Genomic DNA, 12,860 nt, shown 5'->3' with positions numbered 1-12,860 from the left:
AATCAAAGAAAAATCAAAACACATCCATTTTGTACGCAAGCACAACACCACAAGCTCTCAAATATATTAAGTGTATAATCTATGCCACAAGCAGCAAGCGAAGTGTCAGTCAGTCAGATTAAATTCAGTGCTGTCAGTATAAAGAAAAATAATTACATGAAATTCATATATCGATATTTTTTTTAAATAACCGATAATTGGTTTATATCTTAATCTTTTTTTTACGAGTACACATTATTTTTTATGTTTTTGTTTTAGTTGTACATATTTAAATAACAATACTAGTAGTTTTTTTTATTGCTCAGATGGGTGGACGAGCTCACAGCCACCCTGGTGTTGTTAAGTGGTTACTCGAGCCCACAGACATCTACAACGTAAATGCGCCACCCACCTTGAGATATAAGTTCTAAGGTCTCAAGTATAGTTACAAGTTAAAGTCCAATGGGTATGTCTTCGATGTTATTTTATGTGCATAAAATCCATTTAAATCGATTGATTAATGATAATACTTAAAATGTTTGATTTATATGTTTTATTTATATACTTAAAATATTTACTTCATACGTAAAAGGTTTTGAAGCTGGCAATAATATTTTTCCCGCAAAAATCAAAATCTTTGTTTTTTCAATAGAGTTACTTTTTTTAAACTACTTATTGTAAACTGTAGTGGCGCTCATTTGGAAGGAAGTAAATGCATATTTATTTATGACAAAATTAATGCACTAAGTATTTTTTCTATAATCTATTGTCCGCTTTGGGCCGAAAATGGGCATTCCCCTTTAAAGCCTTGTTCCTTGATTGAAAAACAGTCTATTTAACCCACTTGACGCGAACTATAGTTTGTTATATATTGCTTCATAATAGGGACAGTTAGCTACTGTTCGGAAAAAAAAAGTTTATTGAAGGAGGTCACATCGTTCAATATCGTATTTTTTTTTAAATAGTGCCTTTAATCACCTATAAATGTTAAATAATGATTTTGATTGTAAGTTACAGTAATTGAATTAAAATCGAATTGAAATAATTAAGATAACGCAGTGCCATTAGAAAATTAAATCGCTCTGATTCGCTACGGTGGCAGCAAACGGAACAAAATTATAATTACGAAACGGTGACGCGTGTTTTAATTGTAGGCAGTTTAATTAAGAAAATTCGAAGTGCTTCTGTTTATGGTTTCACATAATAACGTAACTCATTTTGGCGAGATACCCAGAAATGCCAGTCCCCAATAAAGTGAGAGAGCATTTACGGGGAACACAAACGACGCTCGAAGTACCTATGTTTTTGGTTGGAGGCGAAATACGCTGAATCGTGACCACGTTTTACGTTGGTCCGTGGATTTTTTTTTATAACTTTCATTTTGTAAATTTATCCCACTCAACGCGATTCAAAGATATAGTCATATTTAGCATTCACCTACACCTATAATCGTATCGTAGTTGACCTAAAATTTTCTTTATTTACGTCGCAGAGACTTCGAAGAAAGATTTAGAAATCACAAAAATTAGAAATTTGTTACCAGAAACGACTTATAAAATAATATTTTTTTTATGTTTTCATAAGAGAAATAATGTTGTTGATAAGAAAGTAGCACAACAAACGCTCACATTTGTTTAAGCATCTTGTGATGGAAGAGATTGAAGAGAGATGGAAGAGGTACCCTTTGTTATGAAATTATTTAAAAATTAATCTATAGATCATTTTTTTAAACGTTTACCCTTTCGTAAGGATATTGAGCTACAAAATGTTTTTATTTTTTATTTTTGTGAGTTCGATAAGTGGACTTGATGGGCATTTAAATTTTAAATTTTTTATTTCCGCGCGAAAGCAACACCTGGACTTATTGCTGACGTCAATGGACGGTAATAATAAGTTGTCCACTCACGTAAATAACACCGAAAGAGTGCTTTGAAAGGAAAGTGCTTTTTTGTCGGAAACATGGAGTGATGTACTGTGAATTGTTTATTTTGCGAAGTTTTTTTGGGTCATTGACTGTTTAGGATTTGTGAAAGCTTATACATAAATCGCACTCTATATGAGTAACATGAGGAGGTGTGTAGCCTTGTACATAAAAAGCTTTAGCTTTTCTTGCACCCTGAAACCACAGGGTGTGTTTTTTTTTTTGCGAAATCTGTTGATTTTAGTACACTAGTTGTGTGAATCAGGTCACCATCCATCTGGTGTTCACTGGTTAGCGGAGTCAATAGATAATCTGCATGGCCCATCCACACGAGACGGGTGTCTTGATTGTTTTGCAAAGCAAATTTTTTTTTGTTGTTGCATAGATGGAGGGAAAATCTAACGGCCCCCTGGTTTTAAGCGGTCACCGGAGCTCATAGAGTAAATACTGCCACCCTTGAAACATGAGTTCTAAGTTTCCGTTTTCATAGTACACTGTCTCATCCTTCAAACCGAAACGTATTATTGGCTCACGGCAGAAATAGGCAGGGTGGTGGTACGGATATGCGGACTCACAAGACGTTCTACCACTAATAAAACCGTTGCATCGCTAGATATGAATGCACTGGACGCCTTATCCTGCCACGACGACTCCGACATTCAACTGACTATATAAAAAAATGAAGAAGTAAAGTATTTATTCCTCATAAAAAGAATGTTTCGTCTTTACAGCCTTTTAAAAACCAATTTTCGATTAAGAAATTTAGAGGACAGTTAACAAACTTCCCCTTGCGTAATTCCAATCAGAAAAAGAATCAATTACTTCGAATAATTTCGGTCGAAAGGAAATTTAACGATCAAAGTTTGGAGACATCTTTAAAGGATGAAGTTGTTAAGTTACTCAAATAACAATCAAAACGAAATGTCTTACTGAAATTACAACAATACAATAATTATGTTTTTAATTTATGGTTTTATAAATAGTGTTCTTGTTGGACTTTTTTTGACACTTCGTCTACAGACGAGGACCACCCATGAACACAGTATAAGTGTACTTATTAATTAAAACTACTTATTAGCCGACTTTATCAAAAGAACGAAATTGGACAATTCGTTGCGTGAGTTTTAATGATACGTAATTAAGTAGCTAATTAGAAAACGATTTAAGCTTCTTTTTTTTCGACATAATTTAATGACTTTAAAAACCATGTGAGAAGAAATAAACCCAGCAGTATATGACCAAGAAATCAGATAGATTATTGAAATTAGGTTAAGTGTGGTATTTGCGTGGTGTCCTACCTAATCGATGATTAGATCAGACGATTATCAAGTCTTCTCCCGTGTCCTTTTTCATGGACCGCTTTCTGTCTTTCTGGGTGTGACTCTTGATAGCTCCCAAGTTTCTTGAGCCTTGGAGAGTGTCATCGGTCGACGCTCATCTCATGATTAGAGGGGTTCGAATAGGGTTCGAGGTACACCTCAAGGTACAAGTACGAGGTACCTTTTTTTTTGGTCAGGAGGAAATTGCTGGACTTCTGCCCCCCATTGGGGATGGCAGGCGGAGCATGTCGGAGTCGAAGCGACTAAAGCTTCCTGTCGCTCAAAAACCAACGTCCAAACCTCGTATGAGACAGAAATCATAAAAAGGCAAAGGGGGGAAGTAAAGCGTTTAGTGCGGAGCACATCTCTCCCATCACTCTCCCCCTTGGGACGCCGGACCGGCGGTCATCGGTGCCACGACCACCAGCCCTCTCGGACGAGGTACCTTTACCTTAGCCTTGAATTGGACAGTTGTTGAACCTTCCGTGCTCATTTCGAGTGCGCAGTGTCGCAGCTTTGGTGTTATCAGTGCGGTACTTGAATTTCGGTTCGTAAGTTGATCGCTAGTTGTAGTCCTGGAGAACCGAGGTTGTTCTCCAGGTTTGATTGGGATTTTTTGTGTCAAGATATTATACATCTTTAATTATCTATTTATTATTATGCTTGATTTTTCCCCCCTAACTACTTATCAATAACTTCAAGAGACTATTCTGGTTTCAACGGACGGGTAGCAAGATTAGTTAGTGTTCACATATCACTAAGCTTACCATAAGATCGGAATCGCGACTCACAGAGAAGATCCGGCGAAAAACTCAGTGGGTCGTGTCTATGGGTTAGGTTGCACGCCGAACGCAATCGACGAGTTCGACGAAAACGGTGACAGGTACTTGGAATGCCTAATAGCACCGTGAGTGGATCGGCAGTATCCGACAGACATGATTAGGATGAGGGCGGCTGTGCGTTGTCTCGTCGTATGGGTCGGGTATCTACTTCATCGCGGCTATCTCGTAGAAATCATATTTAAGGTATATTTTATTGTTATCACCACCCTTCGTAGTGGATTGCATGAATGCATTACGGCAGACCCAGGCCGGGTGTTTCACGCTAAAACGCCCATCATTAATTACGCGCATAATTGAAATTAAACAATACACCAAATAAATTACAACGAAAGCCTCGTAACGAAACTGCAAATCATTGTGCCATCATTCATTAACAGAATAAGAGTACAAAAGGTGTCTTAACTTTATTTGTAAAGGGATTTGTCTCGTGTATGCGCGTCAGGCGTAAGATCGTCTCTGCTGCGAGAGCACCTACTTAAGTAGCAATGATAATTACGCTTAACGACGTCAGAGATGTGAGAACTGGTTGAGCAAAGTTCGTTTTATTGCGTATTTTGCAGCAATATTCGTTTACGGAACGAGTATTCGAGAATTAAGAAGTTCGCGTTACTGCGCCCTCGGCGTTCGAACGATAACGTTGATTTCTACAAACAATTCCACGCTTATTTTAGTATATTTCTTAATTCCACAACACGTTTGTTTCCGTTCTTTGATATTTCGTTCAGTTCTTTTTATAGCTTGAGTATAAAATAATTTCATTATGAATTTATTACTTTCGTTCGCTTCGCCATCGTCTATGTTAAATATATTATGAGATACAAAATTAATGCATCGTATATTTGTAATAACATGATTCATTTCTTTAAGTGCCAACAATAAGTGTCCTTTTTTTAAATTCAATCAGGTTTTTACTGGTGGTAGGACCTCTTGTGAGTCCGCACGGGTAGGTACCACCGCCCGCCTATTTCTGCCTTGAAGCAGTAAGGCGTTTCGGCTTGAAGGGTGGGGCAGCCGTTGTAACTATACTGAGACCTTAGAACCTATATCTATGGGTTCCAGTAACCACTTAACACCAGGTGGGCTGTGAGCTCGTCCACACATCTAGGCAATAAAAATAAAAAAAGGTGGCAATCAAATGACTGCCTAGACCCAACGTGAGCTCTGGATAGCCCGGCGGCTGTAGCGTCGACGACCTACCCTTCGGCGTTCAATGGGGTGGAGGGAGACATTTGTTCTCCGCGAAACGCTTCAAAATTTTCGAGCCTGGTGAATTCTCATGAAGCTCAGATGTGGCTTGTTGATCGACAGAGTTCTAGTCGGTTCAACTCAGACATGCCCGATCCACCGCCTTCAAAGTGTAGGCGGAGGCCAGGCGATTTGTTACGGGTCAAAAAAAACCTAGTTAACAAGGAAAATACGTTAAATTCTTCATTTTATTCTAACGGGCTTGGTAGACATCGACCTGCCGTAAAAATCTTAATAAAAATTTGGAATCTGGTAATCATAACATCATAACACCTATGGGTTCAATTGTAAATTTAAACTATCCAGGAACCCACGTAAACAAACAGTGTTAGTAAAAACCACCTAGAACTTTCAACGTGGATTAGATTGTAACGCTGGATTGTAGCGCGTTTCACATTTATTTTTAATCAGAACCCTAAACTTATAGCTTTAAAAACTATTACAAATATTTTTACGTAAAAAATATCTAAATCGGCCCAGCCGCTTTCAATTGATGTCTTTATAAACGAACAGTATTTCATTTTTATTTCTATAGACATGTGCTTTAATACAAACAGCTGTCACTTGCCATTCAATTGTATTGCAAACTCGATTGAAAAAAAATTACTGAGGTTTTATAACAAAAATTTTTTTATATTTTTCACCTATAAAGTTTAGCTATCGATAGCATTTCAAAGAAATTGTTGAATAAGCAAAAAGTTTATGTTGTAGTTTTCACAGAGTTTCGATCGGATTTTTATCTTCGAAAGATGATGACTCGACACAGTGAGTAAATGTTTCAGATGACTGAAATATCTTGATACGAAAATAGCTTACCGAAAAATCTGGCATCTGGTGACATCAAATCTTTTAAGATTGTGTTTCCTTTTTTTTAAAGTTTTTTTTTAGGAATTTCCTGGACCTTTTAAGCTACGAGAGACCGATCACGCGATTTTAGTTATGTATTTATTATGTTTATTTTCCAAATTATTTATCGGTACAAAACTAATATCAATACACCAGTTTCAACTATTCAGTTTTGTACATAATTCTTTGCATATAAATTACCCAAAAATATTAGAAGATCGATTTGATCATAATTAAGATTCGATTAAATATTGATTTGCCGCAAAAGCGCGTCAAGTCATGAATTAATTCCAAAGAGAGAGTTTTAAGTAAAACCGCATAGAACTAAATCTCATCTTAGATTAGCATATGAGCTTATGGACATCAAGACATGAATGTCATCATGAATGAGGCCCAAGTCTTAATTCTATTGTATAACAGTTGTTTGAATATTCCATCCCTAGTGCCTCAGCAAGCGTCTTAGCCCAGTATGTGTCGTTGTTGATACTTCGAAGAAAGACTCATAAAGTACTTAAAAAGTATTAAAGGTGGTGGCAATCATTTCAAAATAGAATTTTGTTTTATTTACTTTGCTATAGTAACGCGATGTGTGGCCTAATTTTACAAGTTTACAGGTTTTTTTTTTATTGCTCTTGTAAGCAGACGAGCATACGGCCCACCTGATGGTGAGTGGTTACCGTCGCCCATGAACTTCAGCAATGCCAGGGGCAGAGCCAAGCCTCTGCCTACCGCTTAATACTCTCCACAAGCCTCGTTTGAAGAAGGACATGTCATAGCGCTCGGGAAACACCGTGGAGGGGAGCTCATTCCATAGCCGGATGGTACGTGGCAAAAAAGATCTCTGGAAACGCACTGTGGATGACCGCAGTGGCTCCAGGTAGTATGGATGAACTCTACTCCGGTGGCGGGCGGTGCGATGGTAAAAACGAGATGCCGGTATCATCTCGAACAATTCCTCAGAGCACTCCCCATGGAACATACGGTACAAAATACAGAGAGAACCGAAGTCCCTCCGCAGACCCAGAGATTCCAAAAAATGTCAGGAACAATAGATTTGAAACGATTCACGGTTTCTATAATTTGCTGTCAAATACGTATTTAGCTAAAGGTAAGACGTAAATTCACTTTGGCATCTATGACGATGACTAACAGTCATAGAGAGAAAAACTTCAAAAGTTTTTACTTTTGATAACAAAAGATTCATCTTTCTGTAAAATTAAATATTATTATCCGAATATTTTTCTAAAGTAATGTGCTCAATCATAGTTTTCGGTTTTAATTACATTACGCAATCCAAATGTGTGTATGAACACGATTTATTGTATAGGTGACAGTCTCATTATATTAAAAGCGTTTGTTTAACGTTAATATAATGAACGTTCAATTTGAATGCTTTATATCAACAAAACGAGGCTGCGGTTTATTTAGCTAGCAGTCCTCAAACTGGAATTAGTTTAGTTATATTAACTGTGCAACTAAATTCCTAAATTGTTCACGTGGAGTACGCATCGGTAGGTATAGTGGTATGTTTCACCGAATCACTTTGTGGTTATTTAGTAGGCAGTCAATTTACCTGTTGGAAACTTACCGATAATTTTATAAATATTTTAAGATCGATATTAGTATCACAATTTCGGTTTACGCCCTTTGCATTCCACGAAACATCATAATGGATCCGAAAGATCTATTTCGGGCAGCACTAGTTAAGACACGTCCCTAACCATTTAATTGCACAAATTATTATTTATTTTCTAAAATTCATTATATATGGATATAAACTTTTTTTTTAAAGACTAAGATCTCGTGTTCGCCGCATGCTCAACCTCAGAATCAGAAGGTTGCGTGTTCATATCACGTCGGGGTCATCACTGTTAAGTCTGTGTTTATATAGAGCGTGTGTGATATTATGCAGGGTGATAATTATTGACAAGACACGATAGTTTGTAAGCTGTTTATTGTGCAATGACTCGACACAGACTGTCTAAGCTAAGCCCGCTACAAAGATTATGTATAACAGTCGGAGGTACTTACATACAACATTCAGTTTGAATGAATCTTCTATGCTCTGGCCGGGTAAGGCGTTGTTGTCCGCTTGGCACTTAAGCTGGACATTGTCATCGTCAGGTAATGGGGTGAACATCAACTGACTGCTGACCCACGTCTCGTTCGTTCCTTCGGTTACCTGGTGTTTTATTTTTATTAGATTATTCTACTGTGCGTAGTTCGGTTTTCATCCATATTTGAGTATATGTAGGATTGTGTCGCCTAATTTCTATTGCTTAATACCGTCGAGGGTAATTTCACCAAAGGACCAATAGGCTTGTTTTGATAATCTAGTTTTAATGTTTTCACGGCTCTAATACTAGGCGTAGGCGTACTGGACTAGAAGACTGTGGCGTTCAGGCATCGACCTCACGTGAGTGGAAAGATACGCGTTGCGATTTCAATGTTTCTCAAATAACTCAATAGGTCTGTTTGTCGACAGTAAGAAATTATGATGAACATGAGTGCCATGAGCACGGACGGGAGATGCATAACAAAGTGTGCAAATATGAAGTTAATGCATTGTAATCATGCGTAAATTGGTGTTATCATAGCTACGTTATGCTATACAAATACGTTTTCACTAATGGTGCTGGCAGTTATTTTTCGGATTTGAAGAATAAAATGTATGTCTCTGTAATATTATTTCTCAGGTTTTATATAGAAACATCAAAATAAAAGAATCCGTTTCGGAAGTTAATGGTAATTACATCTGCACCATTTGCAAGGTTACTATTACATTAAATACTCATCGTTCAATGGAATGCAATATTTGTATTCGTATCTTCACCCCGCGATATACGAAGTCGTTGACCCCAGGCGTCAGCTGATTTTATATTAGTTAATTTGTATCCAAAGAACTTAGTTACATTCCAAAATTGATTTAAATTTTCGAATTAATCAGTCTTCATTTTCGGGTATAATTTCCTTATATTCAGGAGTTCATTAAAACAAACAAACACATCATTAGAATGAGTTGCAAAAAAAAAAACTCGGTAAATTTATTACACGCGATTAAACAGAACTCCCCATAATTTTACGAATATGAAATTTGAATGCGATAAAATGTTACCTTTCCCCTTTTAAATTTTCTGTTATCTTTGAACCAAGTGAGCTGGGCTGAGGGTCGGCTGCCTTCCGATACGCACGTTAGCGTGACGTGTCGCTCCGACGATAAGGTGACTGGTTTGTTCAGGATCTCTATCATGTTCGGTTTCACTGAAAAATTATTTCTGCTTTAATACATTTAAAAATGTGTGATTGTTTAATACGATGGACTACTTATGTTGGTTGAGTTCGGTATTAAATCGAGATATAAATAGCTTGGTAAACAACCTGCCTATTTCTGCCGTGAAGCAGTAAAGCGTTTCGGTTTGAAGGGCGGGGCAGCCGTTGTAACTATACTGAGACCTTAGTACTTACGTCTCAAGGTGGGTGGCGCATTTACGTTGTAGATGTGTATGGGCTCCAGTAACCACTTAACACCAGGTGGGCTGTGAGCTCGTCCACTAATCCAAGCAAAAAAAAAAGCTGCTCGCCAGTGCCAATGACCGTGATAATACCCATGAACGACTGGAACATCATCAGCTGGGCTCTGGGCTTTTCTAATTTCGTAAGTAATAACAAGAACCATGTTAATTCAGTACCTTCAAAAATACGACTTCCATCAATAATGGGAGGTAAAAGGAAGAACAAAAACGAGTAAATCATTTACTAAATGTAATTAGTGCTGCTGAATATGATATCACATACCCACACGCAATTTAAGATATCTCTTTCATTGGGTATTTCTCCTGAGAGAGTGTACCAGAGATTCACTTAGTGATTAGATCTACAAAGATTTTAGATTTGTTAAAAAAAATTCAAAGAATTTTTAATTTTAATGTGTAAGCTCCAGCACGAATAGTTTAGAGTCATGCTTCTAATCGACTATGTGTGGCATTGCTAATTATTATGCAAAATTTAGATTACCAAATGTTGAATCGATAACGTCATCATTTGTCCCTAGATTAGAGAATATCTACTTTGCTTTGAAGTTAATATTGCGTAATGAAAATTGATTGAAATTCTGTATTACTTTTAGCGACTTATGCCTTAAGTGTTAAGTTCCAAAGTGGTATAAGCTTTGGTGTTCGCTATTCAAAGGTCAATATTATTTTAACGGCCGTCTGGTGTAGTGGTAAGTGACATGGTCACTACACAAGCCGGGTTCGAATCCCGCCAAGGGAAGATATTTGTATGGTAAATAAATATAAATGTCTTTTCTATGGTTATGGATGTATATTAAACGTACCGTTACCTGGTACCTGTAACACAAGTTCTTGACGAACTTATCACGGGACCAGTTAACGTGGCGTGATTGTTAGTAAATATTTCTTTATTAAAAAAAAAAAACAGTTGAAACGAAGGACGTATGAACTAACTACTTTTTCTTGAGATGAAACTTGAAAAATAGTCCTTTAGAAATTCGTTCGTTGCAGAGAATAGCGATATAAGTGAAATAAAAATTTAATTAAAAACTTTCGTAACGTGCTCAACTAACAATAAATATAGTATTCAGAATAGCACAACATTTTTTTTACAATAATCAACATTGTGGAATTAGGAATCATTAATTGTATATTTAAGTAATATTTATATTAGCCAGGATTTTTAAAATGTCTGCTATACATCTTTAATCGATATCAATTTTTTTTATCACGTATTTCTGTATACATAGCTATATTTGCATAGTTTTAGATTATTATTATATATAACTATGTACACTACGTAAACATATTATATATACATAATTAAATATAATATACATAGTTATGTATATTTAATTAGAAAGATAACCCAATAAGATAACAAACTCAGAATACTAAACTTGAAAAGATTAACAAATAAATTGTTTAATCAAAATGTATTGTTTTTTTTGTAACTTAACAACTTTGGTAACTGGTGACTCTTTGGCACGAAACTACACGTATAAAATTATGAACTTCTTTGTAACGTCAGCTTTTCTAATACAATTCAGATTTTGACCCACATTGCCTGTTTATTCTGATGAAAAATACGATCATAAATTTGTAGACGTAAGTACTTTGTTAAGACCAAGTATAGTGTGAAACTAAAGTTTTGTATTATTAGTAATTCTTTTTAATACGCTTTTATTAGCTTCAGACGTATGTATGTTAGTATGTAACGGAATCTTTGAACATGATTTTGACCCCCTCCAAAACGTCTGATTAGCTCGATATTTGGTATACTTATTAAGGACCGTTGCAATTCAATATTAAAAAAATTATTGAAAAAATTTAAATTGAACAAAAAAATAAATAATAGTTTAGAGAAACTAACAAAATACGCTTTTATAGAAAATCCAACTAAAAAATACAAAATAAATTTGAATTAAAAATAGTGTAAGAAATAATGATTTTATTGTAAAAAAAGCGTAGGGTGCATGGTATCAGTAGTTATAAATATTTTATGAACAGATATGAGTAGAAGGGTTATTTTGATAATATCCTGAAAAGCACCCCACTCTTTTTTACAATAAAATAATTTTTTCTTACACTGTTTTTAATTCAAATTTATTTTCTATTTATTAGTTGGATTTTCTATAAAAGCGTATTTTGTTAGTTTTTTAAAACTATTATTTATTTACCTTTAACGAGTAACTTACGATTTACAAAACTTACGATTCATTTCCAATCTGACGGTCTTCTCTTGTGGACTGACTAGATTCGTATTTGACGCCCGGCATTTGAAGGTTGTGTTCAAGTGACTTCTTCTGACGTGTGGCAGTTCTAATCGATTGACGACCACGTGCGTATCGGTCTTCTCACCAATATACTGAGGCGCAGGTGTGCCATCAATCAGCCAAATGACGGTAGGTGCTGGACGACCTGACACAATAAACCTTAGTTTTACTTATGTAATTTAGTTATAATAGATTCACTTCTTTGTTATCTAAAGGAGAAAATAACTTCACAAAATTTAGTTATTTTTTATTGCTTACGTATTAGTAGACGAGTTTATGGCCGATGTGGTGACAAGTGGATGCCAGAGCCTTTAAACATGTAGAATTATACAGCGTAAATGTCGCTACCCACTTTGACACATGTCTCATTTTTTTAATTACGACTGCCGTACTTTTCTAACCGAAACACATTACTGCTTCAGGGCGAAAATAGGCTGGGTGGTATTATCGATACGAGCAGGCTCTCAAGACGCTCTACCACACATAAGTGTAGTACTTTGAATTTCCTACTAAAACAACTGGCTTAGACGTTGAAGTACTGATTATCATAATTCACAAAATTTACGTAATTTTTGGTTTGGCGGAGCATTTTGTGAGCTCAGCTAGGTCGGTATCGACGTGCCGCTTATTTCTGACGCAATGCAGTCGTGCGTTCCGATTTCAATACCTGTTTAAGTTCTTTGAGTTCAGAGAACAATTTAACACCAACTGTGCCCAGCATCAATAGAAATAGACACCCCAGATACTCAAAATAAATTGCACGAAGTTTACTATGCTCACGCATTTAATAAAATAATCTATATCTATACTAATATTATAAAGAGGAAAGATTTGTTTGTTTGTTTGTTTCGAATAGGCTCCGAAACTACTGGACCGATTTGAAAAATTCTTTTTCCATTAGAAGCCGACATTGTCCCTGA

The 12,860-nt window shown here is 36.0% G+C and overlaps 1 protein-coding gene across 2 annotated transcripts in view; it reads right to left on the bottom strand.

Moving 5' to 3' along the window:
* The window catches only part of LOC101737236 (neural cell adhesion molecule 1), a 108,135-nt gene that overhangs the window by 29,054 nt on the left and 66,221 nt on the right, over positions 1–12,860 (bottom strand). For both annotated transcript variants that reach the window (XM_062676171.1, XM_021347284.3), the window contains exons 6-8: positions 11,879–12,085; positions 9,268–9,413; positions 8,184–8,334 (exon numbers count right to left, since the gene is read on the bottom strand). In XM_062676171.1, coding sequence (XP_062532155.1) covers positions 8,184–8,334; positions 9,268–9,413; positions 11,879–12,085 — 504 coding nt within the window. The remainder of the gene's footprint in view (positions 1–8,183; positions 8,335–9,267; positions 9,414–11,878; positions 12,086–12,860) is intronic.

Source organism: Bombyx mori, chromosome 25, assembly GCF_030269925.1.
Source record: "Bombyx mori chromosome 25, ASM3026992v2".
Classification (NCBI taxonomy): Eukaryota; Metazoa; Arthropoda; class Insecta; order Lepidoptera; family Bombycidae; genus Bombyx; species Bombyx mori.
This window is presented reverse-complemented; position numbering and strand designations above follow the sequence as displayed.